Raw genomic sequence first — 20,583 nt, forward strand, 5'->3', positions numbered from 1 at the left:
CTGAATGCAATCAAATCCTCACACCAATGCTCCTCCAAAATCTAGTAGAAAGCCTCCCTCCCTGGACAGTAGAGACAGTTACTCCAACAAAAGCAGAATCAAGTCAGAAGAAACAATGAATGAGTAGGCGTCCCAATACTTTTGTCAATATTATGTATCTTTGTACATTGACCTCTACTAAAAGTGTTAAGCATTTTCCCTCTCCTGTCAAATTGCCATTTGGGAGATACAAGGCTTTTGCACTCTTTCTGTCTCTTTCACAAAGTCTCCATCCAGTGGTTCCGTCACCTCAACTTTGGTCAGACTATACCCTGAGACCATCATGGTCAACAGTCAGCCACCACTGCGGCCAAAAGTTCCCAGCAGTTGTCCCAGCAGCCCGAACACTACACAACACACACCCTGTGCTCCTCAGTTTGTCTGACCAGAGCTACTGTGTTGTAAATATGTAAAAAAAAAACACACACACACTCACTCACACACAAACACTCACAGCAATTTTCAGTGTCATGGTGGACTTTCCCTTTAATGAATTCTGCATGCACACACACACCCACACACAAAAGAGAAGATTTGTGCCAGTGCCCTGAGATTTGAGAGCCAGTACACTGAGACATCACAGTTCACTGGCTGTGTTGCCGTCTCAGCGTCACTTTCTATCCAGAACAATGCGACAGCTGACAGCTTGCACAGAGAATCATCCCGCTAAGCTGAATTATTTCTGCCATGTGTTAATTTATTAACAACCTGTGCATGCTCTAATGTAGTAAATTTGCATATACATTTTTAACCTGGAAGTAAGATCATGAATATTCCTCAGGCAGCGGAGTATTCCTCTTTGTTAGCCTCTTTTGATTCGTAAGAGAGGGCGGAAAAAAGGCATGACTACTGTACGTTCCTGCAGGGCTCATATTCTGTAAGGGCAAACAACGCTTCCCTACACAAGCCTTCTTTTCTACACTGGAGTTCAGGGGAAATGTGATGTGGTCAACATTTCCATTACACTTACACTGTATGTGGTAGATAGACAGACAGAGAGACAGACAGATTGACTAGGACTCTCTGGAGCAGATAAACATGAACCTATTGGCACCATGCTGCCTAATACCAGGCGTGGGCTGGAGAGGGGTATAAAGCCCCCCAGTATTGAGCTGTGGAGCAGTGGAAGAACTCTGATCTCTGCAATGATGGTTGGCTGGTGCTCCATCCAATACCTTTGGGATGAGTTGAAGTTGGAGTTTGGGATGCAATCAAATCCTCACAGCAATGCTCCTCCAAAATCTTGTAGGAAGCCTTGGACAGTAGAGACAGCTACTCCAACTAAAGCAGGATAAACAGGATTTTAGAAGAAAGAAGAAATAAGCAAGTGTCCCAATACTTTTGTCCGTGTATCTATTTGGGAGATACAAGGCTTTTACAGAACTGTGGCGTTTCGTACAACATCTGTCATGAAATCCGGAGAATCCGGCTGCTTCAGTAACAGCCCCTACTCGCATGGGAAGGCCGTAGACTAGACGGCGCAGCATTAGTGAGGTCAGATACAGGTCATTCCTGACCTCCTGTTTCCAGCCTTCATTTAGATACTCGTGCTTTCGGTGCAGAGCAAAGCTCACCACATCCAGTAGCTCCAGTGAGGTGTACTGCCGGGGTATCAGGACTCGAAGGCGTTTATTATTCCTGTGAGAGAGCTGCGCAGGTGCCTCTCCTGAACACCTGTGAAGTTTCGTCTGCATTCCCCTTGCGGCCCGCACAGAGGCATTGCCTGGCCCTAAACGTAAACACTGCGCTGCATGCAGGATGCTTCGTACCTGTCACTACAGCAGGCTGCCTTTGAATGGTGGGTAAACAAGAACAAAACAAACAGAGACACAAACACAGACAGGTCTATTGTCTGTAGAGAAATGCTTGACAAGGTAATAAACAAATTAAGAGGACGTGTTACATTATAATTACAACAGCGAATGCAACAGGCAACTGCTGTTGGTCTGGTATTTACTTTTCAGAGGTTTCCGGGGTGAAAAATCCTTGAAAAACAAAAAAATTATCAGACAAAAAAGAAGAAACAACAAAATATAACTATATAAACACATTTCTGACCCCTTTAGTTCTTCAAATACCCCCATGTGTCTGTTCCCTCAATATCACTCGTCCCATTGCAGAAGGTAGGAGAAATACTCTACATTGACAAAAGTATTAGGACACATGCTCATTCATTATTCCTTAAAAATCAAGAGTATTATAAGAGTTTGTCCTGCTTTTGTTGGAGTAACTGTCTCTACTGTCCAGGTTTTAAAGCATTGCAGTGAGGTCAGGATGTTGGATGATCACCATCACACCTCATCCTTAACTCATCCCAAAAGTCCTGGATGGAGCACCAACCATCATCTCATATCTGCACAACGAAGGAAATAACAGTGTACTCTTAACTGCACTAGGACATTCATTTAACGAGATTCTAATTATAATTATATCAGTAATTGGGGATAATTTCTGTTGCTCCATTCATGACTAAACGATCAGGAAAGGTCAAAAGGACACCAGCAGTTTTTAAATTACGTAAAGAAGCAAGCAGAAAACGAGCTGTTTCAGAGGGCAGCGACAACATGAAGAGAGTGTTCCCGACCCTGCGTCAGCGGCTAGAGCACCAGGCTGTTCATAACAGGGTTGTGGGTTCAATGCCCGGGCTCAGTAAGCTGCCACTGTTGGGTCCTTGAGCAAGGCCCTTCACCCTCTCTGGCTGCCACAGTAATGGCTGCTCACCGCTATATGCATGTGTGTGTTTGATCAGCAGTGTGTGTGTGTGTGTGGGGGGTCCGTTCACTAAATACTGCAGAACCCATTTTGGTGCTAAATAGAACAATCTATAATCTATAGTTTTCCATAATCAGAATGACTCTAACATCCAAATGGTTCATTGGATGAGGTTTTGTCATGGCTCTCTGTAGCGCTCCTGCCTTTTCTGACCCTTTAACTGTCCGTCAGGCTTTGTGTATAAAGCCCCCCAGCACTGAGCTGTGGAGTAAAGGACCTGTGTTCCCTGGAATGATGGTGCTTCATCTATTCAGTACTTTTGGGATGAGTTGAAGAGCTGGGCATGAGGAGGGGTGAGGGTCATCCAACATCCCGACCTCACTATAATGCTCCTGTCGCAGAATGCAATCAAATCCTCACAGCAATGCTACTTCAGAGTTTAGTAGAAAGGCTTTTTTTTCTGCACAGCAGAGAAAGTTACTCCAACAACAGCAGGATAATTTACCATCTATAGTTTTCCAATAATCAGAATAACATTAAAATAAAAATACATTCAATTAAATAAAGTCAAAATTGCAAACGAACAAACGTTTCAAAATAAAAGTCACTAATACAAACAAACAAACAGATCATTTAAAAATAAAAGTCACTAATACAAACAAACAAACAGATCATTTAAAAATAAAAGTCACTAATACAAACAAACAGACCGTGCCAAAATAAAAGTCACTAATACAAACAAACAAACAGACCGTGCCAAAATAAAAGTCACTAATACAAACAAACAGACAATTTTAAAATAAAAGTCACTAATACAAACAAACAAACAGATCATTTAAAAATAAAAGTCACTAAGACAAACAAACAAGAAATTAATTGCGTGTGTTTTATCATTACTGTAAACTACACTGCACAGACATAACTGGAAGAGTTTATTTAGGGCTTTCAATACAAGTTCAATTCAAATCATAATAAAACATCACATATTTTTATATGAGCATTTAAACGCAATGTCGCTTAAAAGTTTAGAATGTGCTCCTTTCATCAAAAGTGATTTTCTACTCGACTGCAGTAATGGCCAAAAACACAGCAAGGGTTTAAACTCTGTGGTTCTGCATCCCTCTGGGAACAAACCCATCACAGAAAAAGTGTGTTCAGAGTTCACAACTTCATTTCTATACAACATCAAATACCGTCCATCAATTTTTAATAGCTGCTGTGTAAAGCTTTGGGGTAATTTGATTACAGTACACAGCCTAGACCTACGCTGAGCACAAAACAAAACTGTCAATCCTTTCAGAATGACTCCAGGCCATCCAAGTCCTTCATTTAAGTGATGTTAAGAGCAAACAATCAAACCACGGCTTCGGTATCCGCAACACATCCATATCAGAGCATGACAAGGAGTGAAGGTGACATCTAATTTATAGCTCAAGGACCGTGTACAAGCAAATAAACAGGCACTTCCGCTCCACACGTCCTTTTCAATTTGCCTCTTCTGCGCTCTGATGAGTTTCAGAAGAAGAAAAAAATAAAATAAAAAATAAAAAGTAGCAACTGGGGTCTAATGTCTAAGAGCAGACAGCATCCTTCACCCCAAACACACACAACTCCACGCTCCACACTACCCCCCGTCCTCTTTCAGCACCCATGTTTTCTCACAAACAGGTCATTTCTACATAGGGTTACAACACAGACTATAGAAACTCAGGCTGGAAAACACAGCGCTTATTAATCACGATCCGGACCTTCCTTTAATTCCTTTAATTCATCCCACACATGCTTTCACTGCTAGAGTGATCATTAGCTCCATTCGGTCATTTGGAGTTTATCTGGACACATTTCTGACCCCTTAGTTTTTCAAATTGCATAAGTTATCAACCATCTTCAAATATCACCATGTGTCTGTTCCCTCAATATCACTCGTCCCATTGCAGAAAGTAGGAGAAACACTCTATATTGACAAAAGTATTAGGACACATGCTCATTCATTATTCCTTAAAAATCAAGAGTATTATAAGAGTTTATCCTGCTTTTGTTGGTGTAACTGTCTCTACTGTCCAGGTTTTAAAGCATTGCAGTGAGGTCAGGATGTTGGATGATCACCACCACACCTTATCCTCAACTCATCCCAAACGTCCTGGATGGAGCACCAACCATCATTCCAGAAGACACAGTTCTATTATAGCCTTCTAGCCCACAGCTGGCATTAGGCAGCATGGTGCCAATAGGTTAATGAAGTCAGGATGTTGGATGATCACCACCACACCTTATCCTCAACTCCACCCAAAAGTCCTGGATGGAGCACCAACCATCATTCCAGAGGACACAGTTCTATTATAGCCCTCTAGCCCACACCTGGCATTAGGCAGCATGGTGCCAATAGGTTCATGTATATGTGATCCGGGGAGGCTGATACTATTGGCAGCACTTCTCTACAGGGACTACACAAGCTGTGTGTGTGTGTGCATTTGCACATCTGTGTCAGCAATGGATGCAATTCAAAGTAGTCAAGCAAGATCAAGCAAGCCATCAGGCAAGACCAGCGCTCACAAGCCATCACCATGCACCGAGCAGGTGCTGTCACATACCCAACTTCACCAAACCCTGCACCAGCCTGTGCCCCGTCTTCGGGTAGGGGCTTGTTTCCTGATCTTATTACACTGCCGCTTGCTGTCATTACACCTCCGCGCTGGAGTAAGATTAAACAGTATGCCGTGCCCTTGTAAAGCAGCAAGGGTATTTTTCTTTCCTTTTTTTAGGAGGAATAGGTCTTTAAATATTTAAGGAGTGAGTTCTGCAACACATGGCTGAGAGAACACAATATAAACCTGCTACCCGGAAACTGTTTGCATTTCATTTGCTCTGTTTGTTTGGTGGCGAACATGCTTTCTAAAGGAAAGAAGACGCTCTCAAATTTCTTGCTACAGCAAAAAAAAAAAAAAAAATACAAGCGTGAGCAAATACTACAGCTGTTTGTCAGAATTTATCAGGTGGGAGTTTTCACGAGGACCCAACAGAGGAACGGTTCTCTAAAGTCAAAGAGAAGGAGAGGCCTCTCGCTTGTGTTCTGCTGGCTTTGTGAAGCTGTCGTCTGCACCTCTTCGGTGACGTTTCAGTAAATGCTCATTTTGTTGAGCAAATTGGAGGTTTATGGTTTATAAGACTCGGATTTGGATTTTGGAGATGAATTACAAGAAAATAAATATGGAGTAAAAAACACCCATGGCCTGTGTCACAGTCAATTAAGCTCCCCAGGTAATGACCCCATTTGCATTGTAAAGCGTCCCCACTCGTGCAAGCATTAACGGGGACAGGACCCGGGGAGATTAATTGAGAGTGACATTGCTTGAACTCTATTTTTTCCCCCTCCTTCCTTGTCCTTCTTGTCTGTGTTGTGCTCACCCTACTGATGGATCTAGCACTAGCACTATTATTCTAATACCAGGCTACAAGCCTGTGCGTCGGAAGTCCTTCAAACTTTGACAAGCAGGAGAGGACAGTGTGATCCAATATGCATCGGATGCAAGCTGAGGACTTCCTTCCTTTGTGGAGTTAAGCCTAGATTTAGAAAGAGCGAATGAGGAACTGATACTTCGGCCTCACCGCATTCAACGTACCGAGTACCTCCTAAGTAGCTGCAACACCCTGATGTTTGCGCTCCCAGGTCCTTGAAAAGAGCATGTGAAAAAGAAAGCATCCTAGTGGACTATATATTTCACACATATACCATTCACGCAGCATCTCGACCTTGATTAGGAGCAAACAGTAAGGGTACAGTAAGGTCATTATTCCCCAGCTCTTGTGCACAGAACATCACCGTATTAGTGGCTTAATTGCCACATTATACAACAGGGACAAAATGTTAAGTGTTATCTACAACACACTCATGCAAATGTCTGTCTGTGATGCAAGCATGGTGAAACCACGCCGCTTGAATATGCCACGGAGATGAACCTGCCAAAAAAATAAAAAAGCCGTAATTTGTGTCTGGTGGCTGAGGGCACTGAGTGACATTCATTTCCTAGTGAGGAGAGAGAGCAGAGCAGAGCAGAGCAGAGCAGTGAAGTGCGATGCAAGGTGGGGGTGGCCAGAGCCCTCTAACGACCTATTTAATACTGTAAAGGAAATGACCCGAGGTCCGACGAGAGCCGCCTCTCCCCAACCTGGGAAAAAAATAGAAAAGCAGAAACAATAGGAGCACCTTAATTGTGGCATTACAAGCGGCGGCACAGAGAGGAACAGAGGGGGACTGATTAAAAGGAAGAGAGGTGGGTGACTTTGTGAAAAGGTCACTGCACACTTACCTGGACTATTCGCTCCACCTCGCTCCCTTTCTGGACCAAAAGCAAGAATAGAATAAAAAAATAAATAAGTAATAGAAGAAGAAAAGGACTCTGATTGGAGAGACTGTCAATATTGTTTCAGTGATGCCGGTAGTGAAATGAGATGGTAATATCCTGGCAGGATGTGTCAGGGCAGATACTGATGACAGAAAAGGGGGATGAGTGCCAGCTGTTGGCAGAAGGAAGAGCAGGTGGGACGGTGTTGGGGCTAACTGAGAGGTTAACAGGGGGAGATGTTGGCCAAAGGTCAGAAACAGCCAACATCCGGCAGAGGCTGTGGCTGTGGTCACCCCATAGCAGTGCAGCCCTGGCAGCCACATTGTGATACAGCCTGTATGTAGAGCTGTGGTGGAGGATAGGCCTAAATATTAGACTATATAGACGAGGCTCAAGTTGGTATGAGCATGTCTCGTTCCACCTTAAGTACGCATAAACGCTGCACCCTTTAAGGTGGAAAGGTAAACTACTAAACTAATAACGCTACAAGCCCACCTCTAGCTAATGTTGCTAAACGAAACGAATGTAATTAAACAAAACTCAGTTTGTTATTTTAAATGTATCTTCATTATCACTAATTTACCAAAATAAGCAAGAAGCGCTTACTTTAAATCTGTGACACTTCTACCTCTCCACTTCGTCCACGGCCCCTTAGAAATGTAAACTTAGTGCTAGCTAACTGTTACGTCATAAAAGATATGAGAGTAAATTTCCACCACTTAACATAAATTATAAGATTTTTTTTTTCATGTATTTCAGAAAATAACTGCATCCAATTAAACAGGACCAAGTTTACTTTATAATTATATGGAGCTCCTAAAGTCGAAAGGTATAAAATAATATTTAGAGACTTATCAAATTGATGTTCCTTCAAATTAATAAATAATTTCCTTAATTTAACAATTGGTTCTCGCAATGTAGTAAATAGTTCCTTTAGTTTAGAGGGGATAATTTAATTAAACAGGAAAAGTGTATTAAATAAAGGGAATTTATATATATATATATATATATATAGGTCTGGCCAAGACAGCAGCACATAAACTTACCCCTAACTAACAACAAATTGCAAGGAGTTTAATCCTGTACTGTAATTTAATGCTGTCTTTCCAAATTCAGACTATTGGACTACAGACCACTGAAATGTCTTATTTTAAATAGTTATTTAACCATAAATTGCACAAAGACCTGTTTGTTGATGAATTTAGACTGCAGTATGAAGTCAGCCGACTAATAATTGCTTCATACACAAAAATAGTCCAGTGTACCTGACGTCATGCTGAACGTCGCCCACCCCTACAAGAGAACGTAGCTAGAAAATACTTAATCTGAGGAGGAGTAAAGACAAAGAAGAGTATCTACACTGTTCTGCAGCTCAGCTCAAATCCCTGTCATTTCACAAGATACAGCAGAAAATAGGCATAGGGATATTTGATCTTTTTTTGTGACACCACACGTTGCATTGTTACATGTACATAATGCCTGAATCTTGGCATCTCCCTCAATACACCTTTCCAGAGAGCACCATTCTTACCATGATTCCCTATGTCCACGTCTTACGTTTGCACAGGTAAGCCCACGCAATCCCTCAAAGAGCTGAAGGCAGCTCCTCATGCATTCCAATCACAGGCGGCCTCTTGAAATGAAAGATTTCAGTGAATAATTATTTGCATTCTTTTCCAAGACTAGCAAGTACAGAGGGTTCAGTTTCACATATGCTGTTTTATTCTGAAAAAAAAAAAAAAAACACTGTAGTGTTGCCGGTCCAGCAAAGCTTGATATATTCCAACAAGTTAAAAAGTCAGGGTAGAAGAAAAGGACAAGAACAGTGTTTCCAAAAAAAGCGTTGTAGCACAAAGATTATATCAAATATAACCCTCAACATTCTCCAATAGAGTCAATGCTGTAAAATTCCAGCGCTATTAGAAAACTGAGCCCGGGTTGTGCGTAGAGTACAAATTGCAAAAGTATAAATATGCAAAAGCTAGGAAAGAGACTATTGTTCACATTTCTTGTAATAATCATTTTATGGCACTTGCATCCAGTTTGAGTAAATTATTATCTCTTCTTTTGTTCATCAGAATTGCTCCTATACTTTTTGAACATGCTAGCATGCTAGCAGGCCCCCTGTGGAGGGGCTGTATCTTTTCAAGTCTGCAATAAACTGCTAACTACTTAGGGTTACTAATCATACAGTAAACTGGACGGACTATCCAACCAGCACCACATTACAATGAGTGTCCAGAAGACCAAACAAACATGGACTGTGACTGAAATGGATCCCTACTCCCTCATTAGTATTGCACTATATAGGGATGGACTGTTAGTTAACTAGGGACACTTCCTCATTATGTGTCAGCACCGGTCAAATCAACAAACACAAGAGTGTCTGAGCCGTGTTTAAAGCTCTGTACACACTGAACTGCATTCTGAAATAAAGGATTAATATGTTTTACTGTTGTGTTGCTGAACCTAAACCTACTGTTAATGAACTACATGCGAAAATGTGTAAAATTCACAATGTCCAGTGGCTTGTAACTATCACTTGCATAGCTAAATGAGCAATACCCTTATGTGTATCCTAGGAGTTATTCCAATGTCAATACACAAGCATATGGAACTAATTCAGTTTATTCTGATGGTGGCGAGGAAGACCATCATGGCTAGCTGTGTTGGTGACAAGCCCCCTTTATCTGTTTTCTGGGAATCATTCATGAAAGACTTCATATCACTAGAAAAACTTGGGCACAAACCTTTAAGATTAATGAGTTTTGAATTCTAAACTATTCTATACTATTCTATTCTATGTTATAATTAATCCCTAAAATAAAGAGACATACAGATGTTTAGTCCTCCATGTCATCTATGTACCTGCCTGCTTTAATGTTTAAATTATATATATATATACCTTTTATAATAGAATGAGAGAATTGAAAAAAAAAATAAAACGCACTCACAAAAAAAAACAGCCAACATACTCAATACTGCCCTAAAACATTAATAGGGAGCCATTTCAGTCACAGCCATGGAGTATTACCCTGCATTGGCTCAGAGCTGAAACAGGACAGTTTAGTTGAGCTTTAATTGCGCTCTGAGAAGCATGAGGTCAACTAAAGCTGCGTACTGCAGCCGCCACTGCCATGCTGGAATTCCAATTTTATCCCTCTGCGAGAAGTGCAGTTTAGCAAGTATTAAAAAAAACATAATAGCAGAGATGAATCAGACAATTCTCAATTTTACAAACACAAATGCCGTACCAAAAGTCTGTGTATCATACTAGGAAAGCAAAACGTTTGTCAGCATTACACAAATTTTAATTCTGTTTACACTGTTTGATCTATGACGAAGCCAACGTGTTAAACTGACCTCAAGTGCTTGTTCAGGAAGGCGGAATTTGTTTGGATAATATGTCCAGTATAAACACTTTAGCGAAGACAAGAAGGTGCTTTGGTGTTACATCAGCAGAGGTAAAGAAACAAACTAAAAAACAGAACCAAAAAATGAAGACAGTGTGTGAGAAGACTAAATCTAGGGCATTTCTAACCAACCAGGAGAAATTACAGTAAAATGACTTAAAGAGATGAATGGAATGTTAATGGGAGTAGGTCTTCTTAAATTGGACCAAAGATTACAAAGTAAGATCCGTTCTACTATCTTCACTGTAACGATACCTCCAAAACAGCGCTAATGATAATCTTACTACATTTCTTCATGAGAAGCATTATTAGTGGTGTAACGGATCACGGATAATCCCGATCACCTACCATGGGTCAGGCCGCAACTGGGCAGAGGATTATTCGCCAAAGTTTAACCATAACACTGTGGAATACGCTTTTGCTGGCATTCAGAACAACAGAGTGTCCTATTAACTTTGAATGTGGGGCAAAATAAAATAAAATGAATTAAGTGTGAAAAATGATCCGTCCTGTGACTCAAAAACCGTGATCCAATCCAAACTGAGAGTTTTGTGATGTTACACCACCACATTACATAGATTGATAAGATCTAAGATGTTTTCACATTACATAAAAACTTTTTGTTCACAAATGGTGTAAATGAAACGGCTTTCCTTCATTTAATTTTTAATGTAATGGAAAACCCATTTGAAAACTTTGTGGTCCTTTAATAAAGCAAGCTACAGTAGAGTGCTAAAAGGAGGCCTGTCCAAAATAGGCCATCAGTTAAAAATGTATTTTTCAGCAGGTCCAAAATAAGACTCCCATATAACACCCACAAAGCCCTGACCTCTGACAGTGTGAAAGAGCCATGTCTCTGTGGAAATTACAGTGTTGTTCAGGGCAGACCAAGCTCATTTGAAGCCTGCCCTTGTAGACTTAAAACATCTGCATTCCGCAAATCTGACTGTATTATAAACTAGATTGAATAAGACATAAAGACCTCTGCAAAAAAGGCTGAAATTATGGAAACAATATCTATAAAAAATGATAGTTAAAGGACAGAGTCTCCTATAATACTTTTCAAAGTAAAAGAGTTAATAGCATATTTGACAAGTCTCGACAACACAGAACAATAAGTGTCTTTTACATTTTCCTCTACATGAATATGTAATTGTCCTTTTCAGTCTGGAAAGCATCTGCAACTTGATGTAGGCCAGAGACACAGTTTTCCACTGGAGAAAAATGTGTCTGTGTGTGTATTAACATACAAACACACACAAACACACACATATACACACACAAATACATACAGGTATATAAGTACAGTCTTTCTCTCCCCCTCTCTCTCTCTTTTCTGTCTTGTTGTCTGCTCTGGCAATGGGTGATCAGGGACTTATGTGGGGAAGCAGATACCGCAGCACTCCATGCAGATCTCCAGGCAGTCGGACGACTCACAGCAGGCATCCATGATGCCACAGTCCATGTCGCAGGGGCAGTTGCAGTCGTCTCCCAGGTCGTCTGCGCAGCAGCAGCAGCAGCAGGCCTCCGAGGTGCAGGTGCCGCAGGACGCCTGAGCCACCACCATGTTGCACAGGGTGAGAAACTCGCAGAAGAGGCAGGCCAGGATGCAGTGAACACAGCAGTCTGCTTCCACGGCACCGGATACAGGAAATACAAACAAAACGCACAAGATCAAAACCAACAGAACCACTTCAATTACTGAAATAGACTTAATTACATTAATCGCCACATTAATGACATACTTATTTACGTAATGAATTAAATGCATATTGTTGCTGGCACGCAAAAACCTTGTGTCTACAAAATGTCAACTTTACAGGAGATCCTTCCAAAATCCTTGTAAAGTCAATGTAAGAAGTGAAAAATGTAAAAAAAAAAAAAAAAAAAAAAAAAAAATGGATGTACAAGGTTTTTGAATGACAGTGGCAATATACTGAATATTACATATTTAACAAATGTTATATACACAATTATTTACATTTCCTAATGACAGACCAAAGAGACTTCCAACATTTTACTGTTTGTTTTAATGCAAAAAACTATGAAAATGGATAAATCCAATCTAATACATATCAAACTAAAATCCTAATAAATGAACATTATTTCAATCATGTTATACTAAAAACATAAATACAGTCTTGTTGATTAAAAGAATAAAAAATCTATTTTTTTAAGAATGTCTTTGTTTTTTTAATGAGGAAGAAATAATTCATATTATTAAACCAAGTGATTTGTTTTCGCTAGCAATCCTTGCAACGTTTAAAGCCTGCAAAGATTAAAGCCCATCTCACCCGATCTGCCCAATCTGTCAAAAGGTCTAAGCAAGACATCAATCCAGTATATCCAACCAGTAAGAACTAAACAGAACATTCTCAAATACATCCAATTATAAAAAAGAAGAACATGACCATATTTTCCCTTTTCATTATTACCCATATTAGATAATTTAACAATCACAACATAACAGTAGGGGCGGGTGCGCGCCCATGAGAGCAGGGAGTGGACCAGCTAAGCAGGGAGAATAGATGGGAGGAATCAGAGAAATTCAAAAGAATGAATTCCACTTTTGGGTTGATTAGCAGCTTTGTGAATAATGGGGTCATCATCATGCAAAAGCACAGGCTTGATCACGCAAAGCTGATTAGCAGTGTCCAAGATTTCCACTGGCAAATTGCTGCACTAATGCTGCCATTTCTCTCAATCCTGATTAACATTTAACCTTTTTCCCAACCTCGAATAGGGCTGTTGCACATGACTACAAATGACTGTTGTTTAAGATGACAGATACTCTGCTTTTCTGTCATATTTGCTTTCCACTGGCTCCTGTTCTGTTTCTAATTAGAAAGCTGCATTCAATACCCACTTAAATCAAATCAAATACGCATATTTAATCACGACACATCCGGTTGTTCTTATATTACAATACACCAATCAGCCACAACATTAAAACCACCTATATCATTTTGTACAGGTGCCCTTGTGCCACTAATATAGCTCTGACCCGTCAAGGCATGGACTCCACAAGACCTTTGAAGGTGTCCAGTAGTATCTGGCACCAAGGCATTAGCCTCAGTTAGCCTGATGCTGGCTCATCGGTTTTCCGTCCTTATATACCACTGCATACCGTGATCATCCCACAGGACATGCCTGATGTTTTGGAGATGCTCTGACCCAGTTGTCTAGCCATCACAATTTGGTCATAGCTAAAATTTTTTCTATCCCATCTATGTACTTCAAGACTGTTAACTTGCTGCTTATGTATATCCCACACCTTAAACTGTGCCATTATATAGAGATGATCAGTGCTGTTCACTTCACCTGTCAGTGTTTTTTATATTATGGTTGGTCAGTATTGTATGTACAATATGTATAAAATCGTGTGGCAAACTAGACTAGACTGTAAATCTTATTGTCTGCAGGCAATGAGGAACAGCAGAGGACTACAGCTCTGGCAAATCAGCTAACTCATGACTACATAGAATATTAGTACTTAATGATACCACAGCAGAGGCGTACAGAAAGTAAAGCATGCCACAAGTTTGCCAGAGCAAATTGCATAGGGAAACAAACTGCAGAACAAGTTCAGAAAATAAGGTTTAAAGAGAAATAAAGATGGTAAACCATTTCATCAAAGGCAAAGTGCACCGGGTGCTTAAACTAGTATCTAAGAGACTAGCAGATCACCCAGCCAGCCTGGACACAGCCTACTCTTTACAACTGCAATTAACTGGGAGCCAAATGAATATACTTGATGCATATTTTGAGGGAATGGGCTTGATATGTATTAGTATCATTCCAAACAGTAAATTTGCATGGCTTTCATCAGTTCACGGTGAGCTGCCAGGGAGACTCCTCAGTCTGATTGGAGCTGCTAAGAGAGGAAAGCTCAGCCTTAAGACTGCTGGATGCTCATGTTTGTTTAATCAAAGAGGGTTTTTGTAGGCGGTCGAGCTGACCAACAGTGCAGCAATCCAGCTTGGACACTGTTTGAACTTTAAAAACGTGTTGGCATGCAGATCTACTGTAGGCCAAAATGCAACATCGGTTTTGAAGATTCAAACATGGCTTGAAATTTAATAGCTAAAATCACATTTTGATGATATGACAGAGATCAGATTTCCTTTACCTATTAAAGCAATGCACGTGTATCATATGTATTCACTGTTTACTGACTGCTAAATAATTTCCTCTCTCCAAAGTCTTACATGAAGTCCCATTTTGTCCAGAAGATTTTTTTTACTATCTATAATTTCTAAATTACAGATTTATAGAGTGCCTTATGCATTCCCTTGGATGTATAATTTATCAGCAGCGATTACTCAGAATCTTAAAGAATGAGCGGCTGGGTAATGTACACAGGAGACAGGCAGACTCGTCTCCACCGCAAAACTGACATCACCTCTAGGAGAGTGTCCATGCTTAATGTCAGCCATCGCAGAGGATGCCCAGAATCTGAGAGGGCCAAAAAACTCAGAGGAAATAGTATAAGACATCTGGAAAAGCCCAAAGGCCAACATCAAAAAGAGGAGCAGCATGACATAAAACAAGCTGGAATAGGCGCAGACCAGTGAGCTGTGCAAAAACATTCAAATGAAGAAAGACTGACTGCTGCCTCAGAGACCAAATGAGACGGATAGAGAGAGGGAGGGAGGGAGGGAGGCAGGAAGGAAGGGTGGAGAGAGAGAGCTATAGAGAGTAAGAGGGAGAGATGCATTAGGGATGGATGCTTAACGTGGAGTCAATAAGCAGGTAAATCCAGGAGCTGTGTCATGTGTTCCAGGTTTAATGCTGCACTAGGATGAAACACTGGCAAACACTCAATAATTACATGTAGTAAAAACACAGATCAGGCCATACGATGCAAGTACAGAACAATCAGCACACCGTTGATCACCTCAATTGATCATTAGAACTGATTTTTGATGACGAACATATTAAAAGGAACTTCAAGGAAATGCTCACTTTGACTTTTTGCAGGTAAACTAATTGTTTGGATCAATCAATTGGTTAATCGGCAGAAAAATAGTCATTAGTGGTAGCCCTACTCCAGAGGAGTAAAACATACACCAATACACCAACTACACCAATATTTATGAATAAATTATACACAAAAACCTTGTATCTCCAAAAAGGAAAGCTTTACAGGTTAAAAGCTTTCAATGGAAGTCAAGGTGAATCTTTTTTAATCCAGGTAATTTCAGAGCATATCTATTGGTCCACTAATCACAAAATTTGAATACAATGTACAGAGCATTAAGATTCTAATTACGTCAAAAAGTCAAAACGAAGATACAAGGTTTTGTAATGAAATGTTACATGTATTGATAATACATCTAATACAGGTCTACATTTTACAGAATTGGCAGATATACAGAAAAGTTTTGTGGACAATTAGCATTCCTACAGTATACTGGTTTGTCTCTAAATGGATTGTTTCTATAATCTGTTAGTATTCATTTGCATATTTAGCCTTTGTGACAATATCAAATATTGTAAATCAAAATCCAACAGTGATAACAATTACGAAACGGTATACAGTATAAACTATCTAGTGTCTAGTTATTTATTTATTTTTTAAATCATGTTTTTTTTATCTGTTTGCTGGTTCAGACCATGCCTTGAACCATGATTATGGAGAAGACTGTAAGGGCTGGAGTTCAGGTGGCTTCTGCTTTGTGTTAGGAGGTCAGTCCCCCATCTGATATGTGGAGCCAGCAATGATAGATGATAGAGTTAAAAGTGAGGTGACGGGGTGGTGGAGGGTTGCACAGATGTAGAGATGGAATTTATAGGATGTTAGACTAGGGAGGAGGGGCTTCAGGCATGTTTCTCATCCCAAAATGTAGTTATTACATAACTACACTTAGTATTTTTCCCAAAGTGTGTGTTCATGTACTGTCCCCCTGAAAACACAGTGCCGTTAGTGCAGTCACATGACTCAGCCCCATCCAGTCTGCTATGTGGCAATATGAAGGAAACTCAAGCAGACTCAAGCAGCTTATAGAATTGTTCATTTAATCGAGGTAAAATGTAAAAATTAATTGTAATACTGATTTGTAAAGCACTAGTAGAAAAATGGAAATAAACCAAATCAATACAAATGCTGACTCAAAACCGCAGCGGCTTTTTAGTGGACCTAATTAAATTTGTCGGAGGATCAGAAATAAGTGCATGTTTACAACACAAACACACTCACCCAAGGTCCTAACCCACCCACCGAACAAAAGATCTCTCAATTAGACGACTTTCCAGCAGCGATGCTGTTATCGCAGTCGAGTATTAGTGCCAGAGACGCGAGCCAAGATTTCAAGAAGCAGAATACCCCAAGCGGAGTTCTTGTAAAGCTTTATTCTTCTGCTTTCCAGGCTGTTTAGAAGCTAATTTCACAGGCAAACAGATTATGGTAATCCATGTAAACATTAAAACACAACAGCGTGCTGTTTTCCAGGGGGAAATAAACACTTGAGAATGAACATATTGATTTTGAACACTATTCTACAAATAACAGAAACAAAAGGCGTAATGAGGCAGAGTTATTGAACTGTGTGTTGTTGTTTTTTTCAACCTTCCGCACCAATTAGGAAGTTAAAAGTATGACACTACTGAAAGTGGCACACTTCTGTCAAATCAATGGGGATTTGTTACGCATACCACACTCTTTTTCTAGCATGATCTAACTGTTATGGTGAGAAGCCGGAGGCAACATGCCACTGTTTCACACCTATTTAATAGAACACACTTACTTAAAAGGTATGAATACTGTTTTCTCAATGTTCAAATTAAACTAGTGATGCACAGGATCAAGCTCACAATACTGCCCTGCAAATTGGATACATGCTCTATTACTATGAGAAGTGTTAGTATAAAGGCTGGACTAGAGAATTACAAACTGGACACATGCTCAGTTTGGCTGCGGAGTGTTAAAATAAAGGCTGGAATACAGAATTACAACGAAAGAAGTGTTCATATATATATATATATATATATATATATATATATATATATATATATATACTGCTTCTAGTCCAGCCTTTATACTAACACTATATATATTTAAATATATATATATTTATATAAAATATATTATATATATATATATAAATATAAATATATTTATATATATATATATATATAAGAAAGCTGAGCAGAAAGGGACGGTAGATGGACAGTGCAGTGTCCGTGTGTCAACTGAGGAGGCTGGGCTAGAATAGGCAGAGGTGTGGGCTGCACAGCCTGAGAGCAGTTCTTAATGAGGGGACACTTTGAGATAGGAGAGCGAGGGCCCATGCAGAGGTGGAGTTGACACATGGCAGACCCCCCACTCTCCACAGCCTTGTTAAAAGGTCACACCTTGGTGGCCATTACTAATGCACTGGTGAGCTCCTTCATTACACTGCATTCACCTTATCATCATACCTGACAACGTGCTAGCTGCTTTTTAGATTATCAAAGACCTTATGTGGTTTTACCGTATGCCTGTGGGTAACTCTCTGAGACCTGAGAAATGAACATCTGTATATGATGATGTTTGTAATTGTAAAATTAATTGTAAAAAAAAGCAGTAAATGCTTTAAAATGTGGAATTCGGTCGCCAGGGAGGGAACAAATGCCCAAAGAATTGCGGCAAAAATATGAGCAGACATTTGTGCATGTGTGTGCGAGTGTTTGTGTGTGTGTGTGTGCAATATTATTTACCCTCTGGAGAGGAGCCAGGTTTGTGCGAACCCGTGGAACTGCCTTTGCTCCTCCTGCTGCTGTCGCTGTTGACGGACAGGCTGGAGCGGAGCTTCTTCTGCATGCGCTGAGAGACAGGAGATGGGTGCTTTCTGCTCTCAGACGTAGAAGCAGCAGCAGCGGCGGCGGCAGCAGCTGCAGGCGGTGTGCCCCCGCGGGGCATTCTGTGTCCATTACTCAGCCCTGCATGAAGGCCATTGTGCAGCCTGGCACCCTCTCCCTCACTGGGCTGCTGTAGACATGCTGCTGGGTGAGGCAGCGGCTGAGGTTGGGCTGGAGAGAGAAAGAGAGAAAGATTGTTGTGACGTCAGAATCTCTTCAGAATCAAAGAACTGTTCTTCTGATTGGGAGCGTGACGTAACAGCTCTAAACTTCAACCTTTAAAAATGGTGTTGACATGATGGCACTGATAACAGAGCTAAGTCACAAACTATTGATTCCATCAATTTAAGAGATGCAAACGTATCTGAGGACGACTGAGGACGAGACAAGTATCGGAGTAGCACACAATTAAAGGCCTATTTTTACAGATGAAGAAACCTCGGTCAAGCTTTAAAAATGTCCGAAAGTCTGAAACTGATGGACTGTGGCTCTGCATACATTTTCTGCCTTCTACAGATGTGTTAAAATCAGCCCGTCCAATCAAAGCTCTGTTGCAGACCAAATAAATAAGCATCAAGACGGCGGCAGAGCAGCTCATCTTGTTCGTAGCAAAACAGTAAAGCTTATATGACGAGCAGCAACACGCTGACTACAAAATATACGGTGGAGCAGAGCTGAAACTCCCCCGCTGACATACGGAAATACGGAATAATCGGAAGAGCTCATTATACAGCTTCAGCTCTTGAACAAGGTGATGTAACTCTCCGTGTTATTGTCTTTTCTCTACAATGGGGTGAACCCAGTGTATGTGTGTGTGTCATTTAGTTGCAGTGCTTTAAAGTAAAGTGACGGGCTCCGAGTGGCTCAGCGGTCTAATGTGCTACCACTATGGCCTGGGGGCCACCAGTTCAAATCCTGAGCATGCCGCTTTAGCATCGGCAGCCCGAGTCAGAGAAAGCACTATTGGCCTCGCTCTCTATGGGTGGGTAGACGTTGTTCTCTTTCTTCATCACTCTTAAATGATGTTGGCTGCAAAAGCGTCTGTTATCTGTGGTGGTGGAGCTAGGGATCCAACCATTTTCCATTTGAGCGGTGTTGGCTGCTCAAAAAGGGGCAGTGGATGGATTTGCACGTATCAGAGGAGACGTGTGTTGAGTCCTTACCTTCCTAGTGCTGGGAGCACTGCTAGTGCTAGGGGGAGCTATGAAAAATTGGAAGCACTGAATTGGGAAAATTCACCCAAAAAAGTAAATTGAGAAATTTTCATTATCTCTGATGCTGGGACTCAAGGACACCATGTCTTCTTCCTCTTCTGGGGTCTTTTTCAGAACATTTACAGAGAAAATGTGTCCGACTTGGTGTGAAGGTTCCAGTACGTTAAAAAACGGATACATTTTTTCTCTCTGAAAACAAAAATGCTTAAATTCTTGTTTGGAGCGATGCCATAAAACAAACACTATTTGTTGCTTAAAGAATCTTGTTTGTAAAGGTGCATTTAACCTATCTGTGGTAGTGAACACACACACACACACACACACTAGTGAACTAGAGGCAGTGAGTACACACACACCCAGAGCGGTAGGCAGCCAACTCCAGCGCCCGGGGAGCAGAGAGGGTAAAGGGCCTTGCTCAAGGGCCCAACAGTGGCAGCTTGCCAAGCCCGGGTATCGAACCCACAACCCTGTTATCGATAGCCCGGCGCTCTAACCGCTGAGACACCACTGCCAAAACTCAATTTACTTGAAGCATGAAGCCTCTGGACTGCTCATTTTGTAAAGCGATACAGAGTAAATATCTATCTCTAAGAGAAGCAATGTAGAAATGCATTAAACAGGGGTTCTGTGGTCCAGTCTTGGGGACCCACAATCCTACAGAGTTTTAAACTGTGCAGCATTTGCATAATCCATCGTTTGTTAAGCGTTACCTTGATATTAGCCTTTGTCATCCCAATATCACAGAGGGCTGCAGTACACAAGCAAGCATCTACAACTATCAACTAAAGACTTGAAGCCATGTTCATCACACTTAGCAGTAACAGTGCTTTGATACGTGAAATGCGTGGCATGGTAATGAAGTCCTATTCATATTCATTCTCTCTTTGTCGGTGTGGTGTTTTTTAAATGACCCCAGAAAAGCCAATCAAATGGCCATGTTAAGGAGCTCATGAGTATTAATTAGCAGAGCCCAGCACCTACGGTGGAGTCAAACTGGGCATGCTACGTCAAAGAAAATGCAAA

At 40.9% G+C, this 20,583-nt stretch overlaps 1 protein-coding gene across 2 annotated transcripts in view; it reads right to left on the bottom strand.

Moving 5' to 3' along the window:
• Positions 1–8,815: 8,815 nt before the first annotated feature.
• mdfic (MyoD family inhibitor domain containing) overlaps positions 8,816–20,583 on the bottom strand; it is a 37,571-nt gene continuing 25,803 nt past the window's right edge. For both annotated transcript variants that reach the window (XM_072673980.1, XM_072673981.1), the window contains exons 4-5: positions 18,206–18,517; positions 8,816–12,133 (exon numbers count right to left, since the gene is read on the bottom strand). In XM_072673980.1, coding sequence (XP_072530081.1) covers positions 11,883–12,133; positions 18,206–18,517 — 563 coding nt within the window. In that variant the 3' untranslated portion in view covers positions 8,816–11,882. The remainder of the gene's footprint in view (positions 12,134–18,205; positions 18,518–20,583) is intronic.

Source organism: Salminus brasiliensis, chromosome 2 (assembly GCF_030463535.1).
Source record: "Salminus brasiliensis chromosome 2, fSalBra1.hap2, whole genome shotgun sequence".
NCBI lineage: Eukaryota > Metazoa > Chordata > Actinopteri > Characiformes > Bryconidae > Salminus > Salminus brasiliensis.